Source organism: Notolepis coatsorum, assembly GCF_963971535.1.
Source record: "Notolepis coatsorum genome assembly, chromosome: 10".
In the NCBI taxonomy this organism is placed as follows: domain Eukaryota; kingdom Metazoa; phylum Chordata; class Actinopteri; order Aulopiformes; family Paralepididae; genus Notolepis; species Notolepis coatsorum.
In genome coordinates this window covers 117,118,611-117,142,088 of record NC_140174.1, presented here as the reverse complement: position 1 = coordinate 117,142,088, position 23,478 = coordinate 117,118,611, and the positions used below count along the sequence as shown (strand labels likewise).

Below are 23,478 nucleotides of genomic sequence, written 5' to 3'. Positions count from 1 at the left end.
AGAGCGTACGGGTCTTGAGGGTGTATAGTTAGAAGATGCAGAGCGTAGGGGTCTTGAGGGTGTGTAGTTAGAAGATGCAGAGCGGAGCGGTCTTGAGTTACAGTGGGTGACAATATTGTCACAAGGAAAGAAGATATTACCTACCTGGGTTCCATCCTAGAGGCAAATCTTCCTGTGACAAAATGGCATCCAATGTAATAAAAAAAAGTCAACCAACGAACTCGATTCTTGTACCGGATCTCCTCACTGGTAAACAGGGGAGGAAACTAACTTTTTGGCTTACCAGCCAACTGGCGAGTAGATGATTTTTTTTACCAGCCAAACTGATCTTTTTACCAGCCAAAAATAAATCGCTAATTGTGATAATTACTTCTTTGTATGTCTTCGTCTAAATTGATTTTCAATCATAGTAATAATCACACCATGTCTCTACTCTTTAAAATATTTATTAGCATAAAACATTAATACGTATCTCTACTCTCCACAATATTAGCATACAACATGTATTAATCACACTGTCTCTACTCTTCAAAATATTAGGATATCACATTAACATGAAAGAGGGAACTATTCTGGACTGGGTTGGGCTGAACTGGGCAGTGAAAGATGCTGGGCTGGACTGGGTTGGGCTGGTCTAGGTTGGACTGGTCTAGGTTGGGCTGGGTTGGGCTGGTCCAGGTTGAACTGGGTTGGGTTGGGCTGGACTGGGCTGGGCAGTGAAAGAAACAAGCATTTCACTGTAATGTAATAGCTAAATAAAACAACTTGAACTTGACTTGTTACATTTGCACTCTGGTTGGATGCCAAATGTATTCTGGTTGTACTGTACTTGTGCTGTATGATGACAATACATTGGAATCGAATCTCATGTCAACGCTAGGGGTTCAGCAGGTGTATTCTGAATGACAAGTATGACAACATCACCGTTGTGAAGGGCATATGGCCGAGTGGTGATATGGGGGGAAACCCGGTAAAAATAAAATGTCACTCGGCTGCATTTAAGCAAAGCCGCTCAGTATAGTCCACTATGTTGAATGCACGTTATGGTAGCTTGTTACATGCTAGGTAGCTAGCCGGCTAATGCTGGTTAGCCTCACGCCCACTTGTCATTCTCATCCGACTCGAAGGAGACACGTCGCATTCTGTTGTTCGCCCCCATGTCAGACCACACTGATATATCCGAAAGCGACGACTCTACATGCAATTATTTTCATCCACGATGTGTTTTTGTCTAAGTTTGTTTACGTTGTCAAGCCGGTGACAGGAGTCTGTAGGTCCGCGCGCAGTGGTCTATCCACTTCCCCTAGATGCGCGACATCTTCTAGAAAATTAGTGTTCATTGGAGGAGCTTAGAGCGCATCTGTACAACGATGATGTTCATTGGTTATGGTCGGATTATTATGAGGCGCAAATGGGAGGAATCATAAGAGGGGAGTCAGAGTTCGGCTTGTGCCAGTGAGCGAATCAGCAGATTGCAGAATGATTTTTTTGTTTTGTTTTGTTTACTAGTACTCGCCAGACTGGCGAGTGCTCTTCATGAATCACTCGCCAAACATAAAAAATACTTGCATTTGGCGAGTAAAGTGGCCTAATTTCCTCCCCTGCTGGTAAACAAGAATACCCTGAAGACTCTGGCAGGAGCACTCATTCAAGGGTACTACGACTATGCTTGCACCTCATGGTACCAAAGTACCTCAAAGGCGCTAAAAACAAAATTACAAACATCTCAAAACAAACTGGTCAGACTACTGCTTGACCTTACTCCTAGAACCCACCTCACCCCTGCCCACTTTGACAACCTACGATGGCTTAGAGTACACGACGGAGTACAGCAACTTGCAATGGGCCTGGTCTACAAGATACACTACCCGACCAAGGTACCCATGTACATGTCAAAATACTTCCCAAAGGTCAGTGAATACCACGATCACAACACCAGAGGGAGCTCCACAAATCATGTTAAACCCAGATTCGGCTCAAACAAGGGACTAAACACGTTTCACAATTATGCCACATCAATGTGGAACACCCTACCCTAAGCTGTAAAGGAATGTGAATCACTACCCACTTTCAAAAACACTCTCAAAAAACACCTACGGGAGACTCCAATTCGAAAATGGCCCCTGTAAATGTCCTAACACAACCCCCTCCAATGTACAGTAAATGACCAAGTATGGTCTTGTCAATATTCCAATGTACAGTTTTGCTTGTACAGTTGTACAGTGTCCCCCACCCACCCCTCCTACCCAACCTATAAGCTGCAGAGCGTAGGGGTCTTGAGGGTGTGTAGTTAGAAGATGCAGAGTGTTGGGGTCTTGAGGGTGTGTAGTTAGAAGATGCAGAGCGTTGGGGTCTCGAGGGTGTGTAGTTAGAGACCATTGACCATTGAGTTTCTCTGTGCAGGTGGATCTTGGCAGGCTGACCTTCTTGACTGTGGTGGGAACACAGGGGCGTTACGCCAGGAACTCCGGGAATGAGTTTGCCCGCGCCTACTGCCTCAACTACAGCCGGGACGGACTGATCTGGACCTCCTGGAGAAACCGCTTAGGGAACAGGGTGAGGAGGGTGGGAGGGAGAGGGTAGAAGAGATATGGAGGGATGGGGAGGGTGATAGAGATTGTATGGGTTAGGGATGGGCATTGATTTTCGAATATTCAAATAGTCCTTAAATTATATATATTTTTAATTATTAGTTTATGTGAACATTCAAAAAATATATCTGCCTTTGTTTCTACCGACACCTACACTATGTAGTGTATTGAGAGGGTGCCCTATTAACCCTTTCTCCGCCGATGACGTGTTTACACATCATTCCTCGCCATGCGTAATCTGCCAATGACGGGTTACGGCGTCTTTGAGATCAATATTTCATATTTTCGTCATGGTATTCACATTTCACCCACGGAGTCTTTGCTGGTGTTGTAGGACTCCGCTCAACTCTGCAACGCTTCAATACCGCCACCTGGTGGCCGATCGGCGAGTTGCCAAAACCGGAAGTGGCCGGAAGTGCTTAGTCCGTCCCCTATTCCGTCCGGCCACTCGCTATCGCTCGCGGGACTCTATCCAGATACCGTGCATATCGATCCGTTGCCATAAATCAATAAACAACATGATTTGACGTATATTAGTATTATACAAACCGGAACTGGATCACCTAGATCAACATCACATAACTGGGATCTGTTTGCGCCAGTGTGATCACCGGTAAGAGGAAGCTGCCGTGAGTTTCAGCGTTTTTGATTATTATTATCCATACAAACTGCTCTGATCTATATATCACCCATACTACATGAATCATTTAACGTCGGTCATTGCATTATAAACGACCCCCCCCCCCCCCCCCCCCCTCCGGTCACCAGCAGATGACCAGTCATGACGTTTAGGATCATGTACAGTTGAAATTTTTAATATAACGTTGATCGGTATCAAACTGCATTTGATCATCTAATATATGCATTTATGGCTATATCTCACGTTCTATGAAATACAGCAGAAAACGATAAAAACATATTTATACTCTGGACAGTATTTTAGTATGAATGTGTGAATGAAAAAGTAAAACATTCCTACATCCTGAACGATAGATAATTGATGTTGAATGGGCCATAGTAATGTCAATTTAGCAATACAATTTAAAAAGTTATAGCCCTGCAAAGAAGGTGAACATCTCCATAGACAAATAGTGCTGGCAGAGAGGCTACAAGGATGGATATAAGCTCCGGCAGAGAATGGGTTAACTGGTACACCACTGAATGGCATGCCGGGTACAGGTCGCTAGCTAGCCAGGTAGCATTAGAGTCCGTTAAGAGCTGGGAGAACAGAAAAGAAAGATGAAGAAAGAGAGACCGGAAGATGTTTCATGGGAGCAACGTTTTGTACGAAAAGTTCAAACATTTCAAGCATCAGTGATGTATACTTTTGGGATGAATGTTTTACGTTCACCCACCCGCCGACCCCCCACCCCCTCCTAATGGACAGTCTCCTCCCCACCGTATGGATATATTTTCTCCCACCCGCCCACCCCCTCCTAATGTACAGTCTCCTCCCCCATCATATGTATATATTTTCTCTTAGGATCTCTGGTTAACAGTGTACTGATTATTTGCATATCGTATATATGTCACAAATGTAACGGTACTATATACCTGTATGTCATGTATGTCCCTATGTCATAAATGTCATGATGTGTATGTCATAAATGTCACTATGAATTGAAAATGGGGGACCCTGATGTAAACAAGACAAACGTCTGTATTGTACTGTATTGTATTTGTACCCATTCTGCAATCTGTTAAATAAAGTTTTCATTCATTCATTCATTCATTCCGCTAGCGTTAGCCAGCCTTACATGAGATTTGTGAACAGCTTTTTTCACTATTTTAGCTAACTAACCCTGGCCTGTTGGCGTGACACCTGCCAGCGCTCTCTGACATTGTTGTCGGAGGTTTGGCGTGACTTACACTAAATGTGGAACATGGCGTATCATAGCAGAGTCAAAGAAGCAGGGGTGATGTTTCTTAACGTTACATCTACGTTGATAGTTAGCCTCGTTTTGGATCTTCGCGGCTCACTGTGGCCAGGCCAACGTTAGCTGTCTCACCGTGACCAGTTTGTAGGCCTGCTAGCGTTAGCAGCTATCTGTCTCACCAGTTTGTAGGCCTGCTAGTGTTAGCAGCTATCAGTGTTAACTGTCTCACCAGTTTGTAGGCCTGCTAGCATTAGCAGCTACATGTAGCTGCACCGTGGGTCTGGGCGGTTTCGTGCTCAATTAGTCAAGTCAAGAGTTTTATTGTCATGGCATACAAGTATACAGTGAAATGCGGGCGGTCTTGCCTGCAACGATTGTGCATAATACAATAATAAGAATCCAATAGGATGAGAATGCGACATTTGTGCAATAGTACAAGTAATAAGAGTAAGACATATCAGGTATATATATGTACATGCTTTTTACAAAAGCATGGTAAGACATGCTAGGTCCTGTGATAGTGCAATACACTGTTAGCTACGGATGAGGCACTGGGTCATTATGTACACTGCTATACAATGCTATATTATACAATCTCAAGTTATACTATGCGTCCTTATGCTAGCTTTCTATCCATCTATTTACTATACAAGAACCACTACCGTTCTTGTTTTTAAAGTGACCTTTCATTGTGTAAAAGTGATCATAAGTGTGAGCGTGTGCAGCATGTGTGTGTGTTCATGTTAAAGTGACTGCTAGTGTGTGAGCGTGTACAGTGTGTGTGTTGTGTGTGTGCTCATGTGTGCTTGTGTGTGGAGAGTTCAGTGTTCAAGACTCTGATGGCCTGGGGGAAGAAGCTGAGCCGAAGTCTCTCTGTCCTAGTTGCTGGTGTTCGCAGGCGTTTGCCTGACCGCAGCAGCTTGAACAGGCTGTTGTTGGGGTGGTGAGGGTCTTTCATTATTCTGCAGGCTCTGGATTTGCACCTCTTGTTATATATGGATTGATGACAAGATGGCCTTTGATGTTCATATTGGGAACCTACTGAGAAAACTTAGACCTAAACTGGGCTTTTTCTTCCGTCTAAAGAAATGTTTCCCGTCTGAAGCCAGGAAGAGAATTGTGCAGAGTTCCTTTCTGTCTGTATTAGACTATGGCGATGTGATCTATATGCATGCTCCTTCCTCCCTGCTTAAAAAGCTGGATTCTGCGTACCATACTGCCATACGTTTTGTAACAGGTGCAGGCTCTCGCACCCACCACTGCACTCTGTATCAGTCCTTAGGATGGTCCTCTCTGTACCAAAGAAGACAATCACACATGTTGATTTTTATCCTTAAGTCATTGCTAGGTAAGCTGCCCTTATATATCTCCAGACATCTGTCCTTTTATACTTTTTTAATACCAGACGAGCAGCAAATGGGATGCTTTTAAATGTTCCTTTGATGCAGTCAGAGCTTGGTAAAGCTGCATTCTCCCACTATGCTCCCTTTTTATGGAATACGCTGCAAGTAAAACTTTGTCTAGAGGCACTTCCTACTGTAAATGCTTTTAAAGGTATGCTACGATTAGCCCTTCACAAAACATGTAACTGTTTTACCTGATGCTATTGTTGATGTGATTATGCTCCTTGCCACTGCACAAATGACCTTCTGTATTTATAATTGAATTATATGTTTTTTGTTTAATGCCCTGTTTTATGTGGAAACTTGTTGTGTGCCGTGTTGGTCAGGACTCCCTGGAAGAAGAGATCTTGTATCTCAATGGGACATTCCTGGATAAATAAAAGATAAATAAAAAATAAAAATAAATAGGACCTGCAGGGGTGGTAGTGCAATACCCGTAGTACGCTCAGCTGAGCGTACCACTCTTTTTTTTTTTTTTTTTTTTTTTCAACCTAATACAACTATGTTTATTGTCATTGTTTTAATTTTTTTGTATTTAATTTTTTTATTATTTTTTAAACACACATATAAACAAACATGACAACACACGATAAGATACACACGCATTAATACACAGTGTATATCCAACGAAATTACCATTTATACCAATGTCTTATACAGGATATACCCCTAATACCTGTTATCTAAAAACCTACACACATATGCTCCAGCTCGAACCCCCCCCTCCCGGACCCCTCTTTGGATAGTACCTCCATTATCCCTCGCTCCTAACCAGACACTACCATTATAAGCTAGCTTTTATTCTCTCCACCACTTCTAACCACATTGTCATTTTGGATTCATTGAGACCCAGAATTCTTGCTGTAGATATTTCTTGATAAATCACATAGAGATATGTAAGAAACCAAACTTTCCGGCACATTTTTTCCGGTTGAAACCAGCGTGATGCGATCAGCTTTTTAGCTACTGTGATACCCGATAAAACCAATCTCTTTAGCTGTGGATGTACTGCAAACTCAAAAACATCATTCAATAGTAATACAGCGGGGTGTACAGGTATATTCCAAGATACGAGTTTTGATAATTGTTGGGTCACATCTTTCCAGAATATCTTAACTGGTGGGCAGTCCCAGTACATATGCATAAATGTCCCTTCATCCCCATTTGTACATTGGGAGCATTTGGAGTCTTGTTTAAGACCCATTCTGTTCAGTCTTATAGGAGTCAAGTATGTCCTGTGAATATAGTTAAGATTGATTTGTTTATGGTCCGGGTTCCTTGATGTAAGTCGGACATTTGCCCAGGCTCCTTGCCAATCAAAGTCACTTTCCAGGTCTGGTATATCCCTCCTCCAGACAGAGTCTAGTTGGAGGGTTTCATACGAGGACGTTAGTAATTGATGATAAAAATCTGAAACAAAACCTCTCGATGTCTCTCTTTCATAGAAGAATTTGTGGTATCTGTGGTGTTCAATTGGTATGTCTAATGGAACACCATGAGACTTCAAACATAGCCGTAACTGTATGTAAAAAAGCCATGTGGACTTGGTGAGATTACATTTTTTGCATATTTCTCCATAACTACAAAAACCCTGTTTGTTAAAAACATCCCCTAATGAGTGTATGCCTTGCTCTTCCCATAGAGGGAATCTTATAGGTCGTTTTTCAATTAAGAGTGCATTGTTATTGAATAAGGGAGTATGATTGTGCCATTTATGTGGGTTAGGATATTTTTTTTGTGTTTCACGCCATATCCGGATCGCATGAGTAATTATGGGGCCAAATTTCCATTCACAATGCTTGATTGGTAGTTTAGTGTATGCTATGTCCTTCAGTCTATGTGGGGCTACTATGTTTTCTTCTCATTTTCTCCAGGATACTAATGCTTGGGGATCAAACCATGTTGTCAATGGTCTTAATGTGTACGCCTTAAAATAGTGGAAAAAATCTGGAAATGCCATGCCACCGTCTGCTTTATTTCTCTGTGCGATGGATCTTTTTATACGTGGTGGTTTGTTATTCCAAATAAATGTGTATGTGGAGGAGTGTAATCTTTTCCAGTAACCCTCTGGAGGGGGTAACGGTAGCATTGAACTGAAGAAGTTGATTCTAGGTAGTACGTCCATCTTAACTATTGATATCCGTGCCTGTACTGAGTTTTTAAGTTTTGCCCACCTATCAAGGTCGTCTTTGATTTTGTTTTGGATTTTTGTGTAATTGTGCTTCACCGTTTGTCTTATGGTGGGGAATATTTCCACTCCCAAGCATCTAAAATGTTTTACCATAGGTATCTCTCCTGGGAGGGTTATATCTTTTTTTGCAGGGGTGTTAAGTGGAAGGAAAGCCGACTTCGGCCAATTTATCTTGAATCCCGATAAATCACCAAAGTTCTCAATCAACTTGAGCAGATGAGGCAGTGTGGTGTTGGGGTTTTGCATGAACAGTATTACGTCGTCCGCATATAAACTAATTTTATGTTGTGTGCCCTTGATTACGATTGGTTGTATGGATTGGGATTGTCTTATATATTGTGCTAAAGGTTCTAATGATAGATCGAATAGTCCGGGACTAAGAGGGCAACCCTGTCTAGCTGAGCGTGATACCGGAAATATTCCGGAGGTGATTATACCTGTAGTAATCATGGCCAATGGGTCTTTGTGTTCGATGTATACTACTTTAATCATATCAATGAAACCTTTACCTAACCCCATCTTCTCTAATACTGCCCATAGATACGACCATTCCAGCCTGTCAAAAGCTTTCATTGCATCCAGGGATAGCATCGCCTTAGGTATGGTGTCGTCCTTGTCGGCATCTAGTACGTGCAGTATTCGTCTTATGTTATCAGTGATCAGGCGGCCTCTTATGAAGCCAGTTTGGTCCGGATGAACTAAAGACGTCATATGCTTTTGTAATCTGATGGCTAATACCTTAGAGTACAGTTTGATATCGGTTCCGAGGAGGCTTAAGGGTCTGTAACTACCGCACTCGGTGGGGTCTTTGTCTTTTTTGAGAAGGACTGTTATGAGTGCAATATTGTCGTTTTTATGGAAGTTCCCCTCCTTGACTGAGTATAAGATCATATTTAGTAATAAGGGTCCAATTATGTCCCAACAAGAAAGGTACATTTCTGGTGGGATACCGTCTCTTCCAGGAGCCTTACCACTTTGCATTTCGGATATGGCCTTCTTGAGTTCCTCTAGTGTGATCGGTGTTTCTAACTGTTTAGCGTCATCCTCTGAAAGTTTAGGGAGAATAATTTGATTAAGATATGTGTCCATTTTGTTTTGATCAAAGGTCGTTTCTGATTTATATAAGTCGGAGTAGAATTCTTTGAATGTATCGTTTATTTTTTCAGGGTCTGTTTCAAGTACTTGTTGTGCTCTAATGGTAGTTATATCTGCAAATTTTGCATTAATTCTTAATCGCATGGCTAATAGGTGACTAGGTTTAGAACCTTGGGAGTACTGCTGTTGTCTTGTGCTACGTATTTGTATTTCCGATTGTTGTCTGTATATGGCATTGATCTCTTTTTTTAGTACATTAACTTGATTTTCTAGTCGAGTTGAGTTGTTGTATTTTAAAGAATTAAATAACGTTGAGTAAAGCATTTCCAGTTCAGACAGTTTTGTGCATTGATTCTTGCGCATTTTGGAGGAAAAGCTATCAGTGAAATCCTTGATCATTCCCTTTACCGACATCCATATTATTCTGGGGTCTTGCACCGAGTTTGCATTCTCCCGTAGGAATACTATAAGAGCTTCTTTGAGTTGTGTAATGAATTCCTTGTTATTAAGCAGCATCGATTTAAATCGCCATCTTGGGGCTCGGGAAGATAGTATACCAAATGTTCCTTTTAGGAGTAAATAACAGTGATCTGATAGTGCATTGGGTATCATTTCCACTTCATATTTATCAAATAGTCTCGGGGATGCAAAGACATAATCTATTCTGGATAATGTCTCGCAGATCGACAAGAGTACTTTCGGGTCGTGGGATTAAGTGATCGCCATAAGTCATTTACACCTGTAATCTTCGACCAATCCTTTAATGCATTAGATGAATTCTTTTGTTCGCTGGAAAAGGCGAGGTAAGATGTGTCCATCCTTGGATTCCAAATGGCATTAAAATCTGCACCTATTATAAATGAGTAATCGGGAAGGTCTAACATCGCATTGGTTAGTGTAGAGAAGAAACCCTCTTCGTACAAATTTGGGGCATATACCGCTGCCAACGCTATTTTCCTGTTATTGTGTACAATCATAGCTATAGTTATACGACCATCTGCATCAGACCACTTTTGGGATGAATGTTTTACGTTCACCCACCCGCCGACCCCCCACCCCCTCCTAATGGACAGTCTCCTCCCCACCGTATGGATATATTTTCTCCCACCCCCTCCTAATGTACAGTCTCCTCCCCCATCATATGTATATATTTTCTCTTAGGATCTCTGGTTAACAGTGTACTGATTATTTGCATATCGTATATATGTCACAAATGTAACGGTACTATATACCTGTATGTCATGTATGTCCCTATGTCATAAATGTCATGATGTGTATGTCATAAATGTCACTATGAATTGAAAATGGGGGACCCTGATGTAAACAAGACAAACGTCTGTATTGTACTGTATTGTATTTGTACCCATTCTGCAATCTGTTAAATAAAGTTTTCATTCATTCATTCATTCATTCCGCTAGCGTTATCCAGCCTTACATGAGATTTGTGAACAGCTTTTTTCACTATTTTAGCTAACTAACCCTGGCCTGTTGGCGTGACACCTGCCAGCGCTATCTGACATTGTTGTCGGAGGTTTGGCGTGACTTACACTAAATGTGGAACATGGCGTATCATAGCAGAGTCAAAGAAGCAGGGGTGATGTTTCTTAACGTTACATCTACGTTGATAGTTAGCCTCGTTTTGGATCTTCGCGGCTCACTGTGGCCAGGCCAACGTTAGCTGTCTCACCGTGACCAGTTTGTAGGCCTGCTAGCGTTAGCAGCTATCTGTCTCACCAGTTTGTAGGCCTGCTAGTGTTAGCAGCTATCAGTGTTAACTGTCTCACCAGTTTGTAGGCCTGCTAGCATTAGCAGCTACATGTAGCTGCACCGTGGGTCTGGGCGGTTTCGTGCTCAATTAGTCAAGTCAAGAGTTTTATTGTCATGGCATACAAGTATACAGTGAAATGCGGGCGGTCTTGCCTGCAACGATTGTGCATAATACAATAATAAGAATCCAATAGGATGAGAATGCGACATTTGTGCAATAGTACAAGTAATAAGAGTAAGACATATCAGGTATATATATGTACATGCTTTTTACAAAAGCATGGTAAGACATGCTAGGTCCTGTGATAGTGCAATACACTGTTAGCTACGGATGAGGCACTGGGTCATTATGTACACTGCTATACAATGCTATATTATACAATCTCAAGTTATACTATGCGTCCTTATGCTAGCTTTCTATCCATCTATTTACTATACAAGAACCACTACCGTTCTTGTTTTTAAAGTGACCTTTCATTGTGTAAAAGTGATCATAAGTGTGAGCGTGTGCAGCATGTGTGTGTGTTCATGTTAAAGTGACTGCTAGTGTGTGAGCGTGTACAGTGTGTGTGTTGTGTGTGTGCTCATGTGTGCTTGTGTGTGGAGAGTTCAGTGTTCAAGACTCTGATGGCCTGGGGGAAGAAGCTGAGCCGAAGTCTCTCTGTCCTAGTTGCTGGTGTTCGCAGGCGTTTGCCTGACCGCAGCAGCTTGAACAGGCTGTTGTTGGGGTGGTGAGGGTCTTTCATTATTCTGCAGGCTCTGGATTTGCACCTCTTGTTATATATGGATTGATGACAAGATGGCCTTTGATGTTCATATTGGGAACCTACTGAGAAAACTTAGACCTAAACTGGGCTTTTTCTTCCGTCTAAAGAAATGTTTCCCGTCTGAAGCCAGGAAGAGAATTGTGCAGAGTTCCTTTCTGTCTGTATTAGACTATGGCGATGTGATCTATATGCATGCTCCTTCCTCCCTGCTTAAAAAGCTGGATTCTGCGTACCATACTGCCATACGTTTTGTAACAGGTGCAGGCTCTCGCACCCACCACTGCACTCTGTATCAGTCCTTAGGATGGTCCTCTCTGTACCAAAGAAGACAATCACACATGTTGATTTTTATCCTTAAGTCATTGCTAGGTAAGCTGCCCTTATATATCTCCAGACATCTGTCCTTTTATACTTTTTTAATACCAGACGAGCAGCAAATGGGATGCTTTTAAATGTTCCTTTGATGCAGTCAGAGCTTGGTAAAGCTGCATTCTCCCACTATGCTCCCTTTTTATGGAATACGCTGCAAGTAAAACTTTGTCTAGAGGCACTTCCTACTGTAAATGCTTTTAAAGGTATGCTACGATTAGCCCTTCACAAAACATGTAACTGTTTTACCTGATGCTATTGTTGATGTGATTATGCTCCTTGCCACTGCACAAATGACCTTCTGTATTTATAATTGAATTATATGTTTTTTGTTTAATGCCCTGTTTTATGTGGAAACTTGTTGTGTGCCGTGTTGGTCAGGACTCCCTGGAAGAAGAGATCTTGTATCTCAATGGGACATTCCTGGATAAATAAAGGATAAATAAAAAATAAAAATAAATAGGACCTGCAGGGGTGGTAGTGCAATACCCGTAGTACGCTCAGCTGAGCGTACCACTCTTTTTTTTTTTTTTTTTTTTTTCAACCTAATACAACTATGTTTATTGTCATTGTTTTAATTTTTTTGTATTTAATTTTTTTATTATTTTTTAAACACACATATAAACAAACATGACAACACACGATAAGATACACACGCATTAATACACAGTGTATATCCAACGAAATTACCATTTATACCAATGTCTTATACAGGATATACCCCTAATACCTGTTATCTAAAAACCTACACACATATGCTCCAGCTCGAACCCCCCCCCTCCCGGACCCCTCTTTGGATAGTACCTCCATTATCCCTCGCTCCTAACCAGACACTACCATTATAAGCTAGCTTTTATTCTCTCCACCACTTCTAACCACATTGTCATTTTGGATTCATTGAGACCCAGAATTCTTGCTGTAGATATTTCTTGATAAATCACATAGAGATATGTAAGAAACCAAACTTTCCGGCACATTTTTTCCGGTTGAAACCAGCGTGATGCGATCAGCTTTTTAGCTACTGTGATACCCGATAAAACCGATCTCTTTAGCTGTGGATGTACTGCAAACTCAAAAACATCATTCAATAGTAATACAGCGGGGTGTACAGGTATATTCCAAGATACGAGTTTTGATAATTGTTGGGTCACATCTTTCCAGAATATCTTAACTGGTGGGCAGTCCCAGTACATATGCATAAATGTCCCTTCATCCCCATTTGTACATTGGGAGCATTTGGAGTCTTGTTTAAGACCCATTCTGTTCAGTCTTATAGGAGTCAAGTATGTCCTGTGAATATAGTTAAGATTGATTTGTTTATGGTCCGGGTTCCTTGATGTAAGTCGGACATTTGCCCAGGCTCCTTGCCAATCAAAGTCACTTTCCAGGTCTGGTATATCCCTCCTCCAGACAGAGTCTAGTTGGAGGGTTTCATACGAGGACGTTAGTAATTGATGATAAAAATCTGAAACAAAACCTCTCGATGTCTCTCTTTCATAGAAGAATTTGTGGTATCTGTGGTGTTCAATTGGTATGTCTAATGGAACACCATGAGACTTCAAACATAGCCGTAACTGTATGTAAAAAAGCCATGTGGACTTGGTGAGATTACATTTTTTGCATATTTCTCCATAACTACAAAAACCCTGTTTGTTAAAAACATCCCCTAATGAGTGTATGCCTTGCTCTTCCCATATAGGGAATCTTATAGGTCGTTTTTCAATTAAGAGTGCATTGTTATTGAATAAGGGAGTATGATTGTGCCATTTATGTGGGTTAGGATATTTTTTTTGTGTTTCACGCCATATCCGGATCGCATGAGTAATTATGGGGCCAAATTTCCATTCACAATGCTTGATTGGTAGTTTAGTGTATGCTATGTCCTTCAGTCTATGTGGGGCTACTATGTTTTCTTCTCATTTTCTCCAGGATACTAATGCTTGGGGATCAAACCATGTTGTCAATGGTCTTAATGTGTACGCCTTAAAATAGTGGAAAAAATCTGGAAATGCCATGCCACCGTCTGCTTTATTTCTCTGTGCGATGGATCTTTTTATACGTGGTGGTTTGTTATTCCAAATAAATGTGTATGTGGAGGAGTGTAATCTTTTCCAGTAACCCTCTGGAGGGGGTAACGGTAGCATTGAACTGAAGAAGTTGATTCTAGGTAGTACGTCCATCTTAACTATTGATATCCGTGCCTGTACTGAGTTTTTAAGTTTTGCCCACCTATCAAGGTCGTCTTTGATTTTGTTTTGGATTTTTGTGTAATTGTGCTTCACCGTTTGTCTTATGGTGGGGAATATTTCCACTCCCAAGCATCTAAAATGTTTTACCATAGGTATCTCTCCTGGGAGGGTTATATCTTTTTTTGCAGGGGTGTTAAGTGGAAGGAAAGCCGACTTCGGCCAATTTATCTTGAATCCCGATAAATCACCAAAGTTCTCAATCAACTTGAGCAGATGAGGCAGTGTGGTGTTGGGGTTTTGCATGAACAGTATTACGTCGTCCGCATATAAACTAATTTTATGTTGTGTGCCCTTGATTACGATTGGTTGTATGGATTGGGATTGTCTTATATATTGTGCTAAAGGTTCTAATGATAGATCGAATAGTCCGGGACTAAGAGGGCAACCCTGTCTAGCTGAGCGTGATACCGGAAATATTCCGGAGGTGATTATACCTGTAGTAATCATGGCCAATGGGTCTTTGTGTTCGATGTATACTACTTTAATCATATCAATGAAACCTTTACCTAACCCCATCTTCTCTAATACTGCCCATAGATACGACCATTCCAGCCTGTCAAAAGCTTTCATTGCATCCAGGGATAGCATCGCCTTAGGTATGGTGTCGTCCTTGTCGGCATCTAGTACGTGCAGTATTCGTCTTATGTTATCAGTGATCAGGCGGCCTCTTATGAAGCCAGTTTGGTCCGGATGAACTAAAGACGTCATATGCTTTTGTAATCTGATGGCTAATACCTTAGAGTACAGTTTGATATCGGTTCCGAGGAGGCTTAAGGGTCTGTAACTACCGCACTCGGTGGGGTCTTTGTCTTTTTTGAGAAGGACTGTTATGAGTGCAATATTGTCGTTTTTATGGAAGTTCCCCTCCTTGACTGAGTATAAGATCATATTTAGTAATAAGGGTCCAATTATGTCCCAACAAGAAAGGTACATTTCTGGTGGGATACCGTCTCTTCCAGGAGCCTTACCACTTTGCATTTCGGATATGGCCTTCTTGAGTTCCTCTAGTGTGATCGGTGTTTCTAACTGTTTAGCGTCATCCTCTGAAAGTTTAGGGAGAATAATTTGATTAAGATATGTGTCCATTTTGTTTTGATCAAAGGTCGTTTCTGATTTATATAAGTCGGAGTAGAATTCTTTGAATGTATCGTTTATTTTTTCAGGGTCTGTTTCAAGTACTTGTTGTGCTCTAATGGTAGTTATATCTGCAAATTTTGCATTAATTCTTAATCGCATGGCTAATAGGTGACTAGGTTTAGAACCTTGGGAGTACTGCTGTTGTCTTGTGCTACGTATTTGTATTTCCGATTGTTGTCTGTATATGGCATTGATCTCTTTTTTTAGTACATTAACTTGATTTTCTAGTCGAGTTGAGTTGTTGTATTTTAAAGAATTAAATAACGTTGAGTAAAGCATTTCCAGTTCAGACAGTTTTGTGCATTGATTCTTGCGCATTTTGGAGGAAAAGCTATCAGTGAAATCCTTGATCATTCCCTTTACCGACATCCATATTATTCTGGGGTCTTGCACCGAGTTTGCATTCTCCCGTAGGAATACTATAAGAGCTTCTTTGAGTTGTGTAATGAATTCCTTGTTATTAAGCAGCATCGATTTAAATCGCCATCTTGGGGCTCGGGAAGATAGTATACCAAATGTTCCTTTTAGGAGTAAATAACAGTGATCTGATAGTGCATTGGGTATCATTTCCACTTCATATTTATCAAATAGTCTCGGGGATGCAAAGACATAATCTATTCTGGATAATGTCTCGCAGATCGACAAGAGTACTTTCGGGTCGTGGGATTAAGTGATCGCCATAAGTCATTTACACCTGTAATCTTCGACCAATCCTTTAATGCATTAGATGAATTCTTTTGTTCGCTGGAAAAGGCGAGGTAAGATGTGTCCATCCTTGGATTCCAAATGGCATTAAAATCTGCACCTATTATAAATGAGTAATCGGGAAGGTCTAACATCGCATTGGTTAGTGTAGAGAAGAAACCCTCTTCGTACAAATTTGGGGCATATACCGCTGCCAACGCTATTTTCCTGTTATTGTGTACAATCATAGCTATAGTTATACGACCATCTGCATCAGACCATACTCCCTTTAATTCAATATTTAACTTACGTCTAACGACTATGGCTACAGCTCGAGTTCTCGTACCAAAAGAAGAGTGACTAATATTATGATATGTGTTGTCCGCTAACGTATCTGTCTTTCTCTAAAATGTGCGTTTCGCTTAGTAGAGCCACGTCCACATGTTCTTTTTTCATCAGTGTGAGCACGCTTTTGCATTTGTGTTGTTTATTTATCCCACCAGTGTTCCATATCATTATATTCAAACTAGCCATAATCTATACATGTTGTTGTGTAGTTTTTGGTAATGCTTCTGGAGTGCGAAGCTACAATAGATGTACATCCAATTATTGAGGTCCCGTTGAGAGCCGAGCTTAAAAACATATACAAATAAAAATCCCCTTTTTCCCCCTCCCCCAGAGAGTCGTACAGGCCTGTGTTCCATAGACACATCCTCCGCGTATGACTCCCTCCCTTAGGCCACCGGATTGCCCAAAACTGAGCTTTGTAATCCTACTCTTCCTATGCTAATTGCCATAGGATCTAACATTTTCATTCTAATTCAATAGAATGTCGCTTTTGGTATTGCGCCTTCCCTTAATGTACTAAAATATTATGAAAAATGAAAAAAAGAATATCTTCATTGATATATTAATTTGAACCTTCTACTAACTTATGTTGGAAACATCAGAAAAAGGAAAAGATTGGAGACAAACACTAACACCTTAAAATGAAGAAAAAATTGAAAAGAACAATGAAAGATAAAAAAAAATGAGTGAGAGCTAAAATAAAACTCAACGTGGAGAAACCACTAAAATAAAATTGAATACAGAGATAAAAGAGAAAAACAGAGACTTTTAGAGCTACATTGTGCCAATCTCTAAATCAGTGGAGTGATTATTTAAAATATTAGAATAACCTTGTTGTGCTCATACATTTAGATGTGGCAGATTTTTTTTAAAGCCTTATTAAGGCCTGATTAAACTTCAGTCAATTGATCATATGCTTATCAGGCACGCGGGAACTATAAAACGGCAGGGGGTGCTGGGGGGTCGCCAGATAAAAAAATAAAAATAAAATTGCGGTCAGGCCACTGAACTTAGAAGCAGGCCAGGCCAGTGTTTCTATTTGCACCAGCGCAATAGTTAGATAACCTAGGTGGGGAACAACCAGGAGATCACTGCAACTCACACAAGTTGGAGAACTATCTCTCTCTCTCTCTCTCTCTTGCTCTCACACACACACAAAGGGAGCCGCATGTGATTGGTGGAGGCGGGATCCTTACGAAAAACTGCTAATCATTGACACATGCTAGCTAGCCTGTAATAATCCCCCCCAGAAAAATGTACTTTGCATTTGATATATTGCAAATATATGCCATCACACACACTGGCATTTAAAGGGTTAGAATTATAAAATGAATATGTGGTGTTATGATCAGGGCTGAAGTTGAATAAAATATTGTATTTATCAATTACAAAAAACTGAAAATCCATAAAAATCTGTGTTGTTGCTAATCATACATATGCTAGCCTGTTTTTTAACAATAAGTTGTGATGCCATCACAAACACTGGCATTTAAAGGGTACAAATAAAAAAAATGCCTGCACCAGAATGCAGGAAATTAAGTCTTTGTAACAAAAAGATTCCTGGTGGGGGACCCCCAGACCCCCTGCTTAAAAAGTGGCCTGACTGGGGCTATATTTCCTGGCCTGAATGATTTCCCCAGTCCGGCCCTGGTTAAAAGCCTCCAATGCGTATTAGTGTGTGTGCGTTTGAACGTTTGCATGTTTCAACCATACATTTCCATTTAAATTTTTTTTTTACCTCCTATAATAGTGGGGGTCGCGGCTCTCTGACACCGTTTTTTTTGGGTCGCGGCCTGAAAAGTTTGGGAACCCCTGGTCTAGCCTGTACCCCCCAGACATGTTGCTGGCCCCGTCAAAACAGTATCCTATCAGCCTCTCCATGGGCAGGTCGAGGCGTAAAAGTATTTTATACACAAAAACAGCGTCTCGGCTGTTGTGTCTGGGCCGGGCATTGTAAAAACCCCAAAAGAAGTTCTGAGCTTCCAAGTTGTCATCAGCTAACTGTATATTACACGAGAATTGTTCTTTTCCAGTGAGTGACATCAGTGGTTCCGTCAGTGCTCAAGCCAAAGATTGGGCTTTTGGATGCTTTGCCTCTAATTTGTCGCTGAATATCATGGGCATGCAGCTGTAAGATTTCGTTTTGGATGTTGTTGGACATCCAGTTGTCTCTCTTTTGGAGCCAATTCTTCAACTCGGGATCAGACTCGGTGCGCACTCTTTCCATCATGAGCTGCCATAACACCCCATCCCTATTTGCATCACCCCTCAGTGGAAGCCCCTGGCGCCCGAGGGGGGGTATAGGGGAACAGACTCAGTTAACTCTTCAATACCTGATGCTGAGGCTGAACCTGTCGTCTCTGTCTCTCTCTGACGTTTATCAGATTTAGTGGGACTGTCACTGGGACCGGCGGGACGTTTAGAAAATAAATCTGATATTTTTCTTTTCTGCGAGTGAGACATTCTGTGCTAGCAAAGTCTGACTACTAGCTCAAATCGACTGACTGCGCAAGCACTGTATCACAGTAGCTCAGTGGTTCGTGGCGCGTGGGAAGGGCGGGAGACGGGAGGTGAATACAATTAGTTGTTTCACCTGTCATTCAATCAGTCTGTGACAGTCTGTCATCAAGTTCAAGTTCAAGTTCAAGTTCTTTAATAGTTGTCATACAGAAGTACAGAATACTTTCATACAAAATGCTTCTTACTGTTACGCTCCAGAGACTGTGCTAGACAAGATAGTATCAAATAACATAATAACATAATATAGCATGAATTTAGAAGAAGAAAATGAGGTCACAGTGTTCGGTATAGACATATGTACAATGTTCTGAGTTACCATATAATATACAATACACAATACTATGCAGTGTACTAATGTACAGTACTATCTAGTGCAAAGCAGAAATGGGATGAGGTACAATTTTAGGTACAATTTACAGTAAGGTGTACGAGTTGTAGTGCAATCCTTCATCCATAAATATAAAGTGTGGGGAGTGGGTGCTACAGTGTGTTTGTTTAAAGTGGGTGTGTGCTATAAGTGTGTGGAGTGGGTGCTACTGTGTGTTTGTTTAAAGTGAGTGTGTGCGTGTGGATGTGTGTGCTATGTGCGTTTGGTGGTTGTTGTTGTGTAGTGTTCATTCATTGTTCGTTTAGCAGCCTGATGGCCTGGGGATAGAAGCTTCTTCTGAGTCTTTCTGTGCTCGCCTTGAGACTCCTGTATCGCTTGCCTGACCGCAGCAGTTCAAAGAGGCAGTTGTTCGGGTGACTGGAGTCTTTAATGATTCTCTTAGCCTTGCCCTTGCAACGCTTGTAGTAAATGTTCTGGAGGGTGGGGAGCCCCCCTCCAATTGTGCGTTCGGCTGAACGTGTCACTCTTTGTAGTCTGCTTTGGTCTTGTGCAGTGCTATTCCCAAACCAGGAGGTGATGTTGCCGGTCAAGATGCTCTCTATTGTACATGAGTAGAAGTTCTTAAGGATCTTCTGGCTGACTTGGAACTTCCTTAGGCGCCTGAGGAAGTAGAGGCGTTGTCGTGCCTTCTTCACAACACTGTTAATGTGTGTGGTCCATGTCAAGTCCTCGGATATGTAGGCTCCGAGGTACTTAAAGCTGTTGACTCTCTCAACCGGTGCCCCGTCGATGCTGAGGGGGCTGTAGTCCTTGACCCCCGACCTCCTGAAGTCCACAATCATCTCCTTTGTTTTGCTGACGTTCAGGGAGAGGCTGTTTTCCTGGCACCATCCCGCCAGGACCTTGACCTCTTCCAGGTAGGCCCTCTCGTCGTTGGCAGAGATCAGGCCCACCACCACTGTGTCGTCAGCAAATTTGACGATTGTATTGCTACTCCGCTGAGCCACACAGTCGTGTGTGTACAGGGAGTAGAGGAGGGGACTCAGAACACAGCCCTGGGGGGCCCCTATGTTGAGGGTGATGGATGAGGAGGTGCAGTTGCCTGCTCTCACCACCTGGGGTCTGCCAGTCAGGAAGTCCAAGACCCACTGGCAGAGGTCATAGCCCAAGCCCAGGTCCCTGAGCTTGGCTATGAGTATGGAGGGGACTATGGTATTGAATGCCGAGCTGTAGTCGATGAATAGCATTCTCACATAGTTCCCCTGCCTCTTGTCCAGGTGTGATGCTGCTGTGTGCAGCACATGGGATATGGCGTCCTCCGTGGACCTGTTGGGGCGGTATGCAAATTGCAGGGGGTCCATGTTGATGGGGAGGGAGGAGCAGATGTAGCCCTTTACTAGCTTCTCGAAGCACTTCATGGCTATGGAGGTGAGAGCTACAGGGCGGTAGTCGTTGAGGCAAGCAGGCTTGGATTTTTTGGGTACAGGGATAATAGTGGACTTCTTCAGGCAGGTGGGGATGACAGCCTGTTCTAAGGACAGGTTAAATATGTCAGTGAATACTGGGGCCAGTTGGTCGGCACAGACTTTTAGGACGCGGCCGGGGATGCCGTCTGAACCTGCTGCCTTCCTGATATTCACTTTTTTAAAGGTCCGCCTCACCTCATGCTCTGTTACCCTGAACACTGCGCCTCCATCAGCAGCCGACCCCCCCCCCCCATTGCCGAGGCTTGTGAGCTGGTGTTGTTATTACCAGCATCAAACCTCGCATAGAAGGTATTGAGGTCATTTGCTAAGGAGATGTCACTGTTCAGTTTGAGGGAGGCGCCTTTGTAGTCTGTCATCGTTTTGAGCCCCTGCCACATAGCTCTAGAGTCAGCTTGTTCAAACTGGAGTTCAATTTTATCCCTGTAGCGTCGTTTGGCCTCTGACACTGTCCTCCTTACGTTGTATCGCGCCACCTTGTGGTCATTCATGTTGCCTGCCTCTAGGCCGTCGTTGTATGCTTTGGTGCGCTCTCTCAGAGCTTCACGGACGGATTTGTCTACCCAGGGTTTTTGATTTGGGTAAACTTTCATTTTGGTAGTGGGGATTGTTTCTTTCACCCTAGTACAAACATAGTCCAGCACTGTCTCCGTGTAGGCATTAATGTTATCTGTGTCGCGGAACACAATCCAGTCTGTGTGGTGAAACACTGACCGGATCGTCTCCTCTGACGTCACATCCCATTTCTGCACCTCTCGCGAGACTACGGGAGTACTTTTAATTCTCTGTCTGTACTTTGGTGAAAGAAAAATGGATGCGTGATCTGACTTACCAAAGCCACTATCAGAATGAGCCTTGTAGCCACCTTTAAATTGCGTGTAACAGTGATCTAGGATGTTACCGCCTCTGGTGTTGCAAGTCACATGCTGATAGAAGTCAGGCAATACCTTTCTCAGATTGGCGCTATTGAAATCTCCCAGAACTAAAATGGCGGCGTTAACATTCGCCACTTGGATTCTATTTACCTCGTCGTGTAGTCTGGAGAGCGCAACCTTGTTGCTGGCTTGCGGTGGAATATACACTCCGACCAGGACGATCGCCGTTAACTCCCTCGGGAGGAAGAAAGGACGACACTTGATGGTTATATATTCCAGTTCTGGGGAGCAGTGGTTGGATAATTCCTTCACGTTAGTTGGGTCGCTCCAATTTTTGTTAAACATGAAGGCAATACCTCCTCCACGTTGTTTACCGGACTCTGATGATGTCCGATCCTTGCGATGGATAAAGAAGTGATCAGCCGGTTGAATTGCGTGGTCTGGGACGTCCGGCGTCAACCACGTCTCGGTGAAGCAGAGGACGTTGCAGTCCCTAACGTCTCTTTGATATTGAATCCTTGCTCGGATGTCATCCAGTTTATTGTCAATTGATTGTACATTGGCTAGCAATATACTGGGCAGTGGTGTACGGTGGCGTCTGGATCTCAGCCTGTTACGGATCCCAGCCCTCTTCCCTCGCCGTCTGGTTCCTCTGTTCCTGGGGTCTAGGAACAAAGGATCTGGTCCTGATCTCCGGAGAATTTCTTCAGGCCATTGATGCGGTTCGGAAAGCTGATCCAGTGAGTAATCCAGTTGATAAGTTTCCCGTAATCCAATGTCTATGAGTGACTGACGGTCATATACATTAAATGCACCAACAGTTGGTACGAACAAAACTCTAAAAACTATAAATATTAACAAAAGTAAACACAGTCTCGACGGAGCGAACAGAGAGGCAGCCGGTCGGAGCAGCGCCATCATTTTTTTACACGCATCACTCGAAAATCTACTCGGTTTTACACGTATGATTGTGTACATACAGTAGTGTAATGAATGAATGAAAACTTTATTTAACAGATTGGAGAATGGCTACAATACAGTACGGCTCAATACACACAATATTAAATGGTGACGTGCTTTGAGCAGGATAAACTTATAATATACAGTGTTACAGTTATACAGTTACAGTATATACAAATATATAAATACTGCCAAAAAAAATTGCAATAATTGAGAGGGGGTGCTGCAGCACCCCCCGCACCCCCCCTTCCCGCGTCCCTGATGCTTATACACACCGGATGTTAATGTTAAAGTTGCAGGCCTTCGTTGTAATGGTGCATTATATTCTAGAATGTTGTAGAATACCCTAGTATATACGAACAGACTGCTGTTGTGTTCCAGAATGATCTTCCTACCCAGGGTTCATGACTACTAGTATTTTCGGGATATTCCTTTGTGTCCCAGAGCAGTCGAGCGATGAGTCCAGAATATTCCAGATTTTTCACAATGTCAATGATAGATTCTTGTCTCCACAGAGACCAGAAGTTTGTAAATATAATGCATTACGAACCATATTATACACCTTGTGCCTTGGTGTTGCCGGCATGCATATCATCTGCTACTTTTGTTGAGTCGTGGTAAAGTCATTCTAATAAAATTACTGAAATGCAAAGAGAAAGAGAGAGATGAGTAGGCTTATCTGGTGCGAGACAGTGTTACGTTCTGCCCTGGGGGACCTGCTCCATGTAGCTTCAAGTATTCCTCGGCGTCTTTAGGCGTGCATATTCCTTCCCTCCGGCCGTCTTTTCCCACGATCGATAATAGTGCCGGGTATATTAGCCTTGGCCTGAGGC

General features: G+C 42.4%; 1 protein-coding gene across 1 annotated transcript in view; it reads left to right on the top strand.

Annotated features, from left to right (window-relative positions):
• Positions 1-23,478, top strand: part of ddr2l (discoidin domain receptor family, member 2, like) — a 230,020-nt gene that overhangs the window by 70,860 nt on the left and 135,682 nt on the right. The window contains exon 5 of the mRNA XM_084323157.1: positions 2,404-2,556. Coding sequence (XP_084179283.1) covers positions 2,404-2,556 — 153 coding nt within the window. The remainder of the gene's footprint in view (positions 1-2,403; positions 2,557-23,478) is intronic.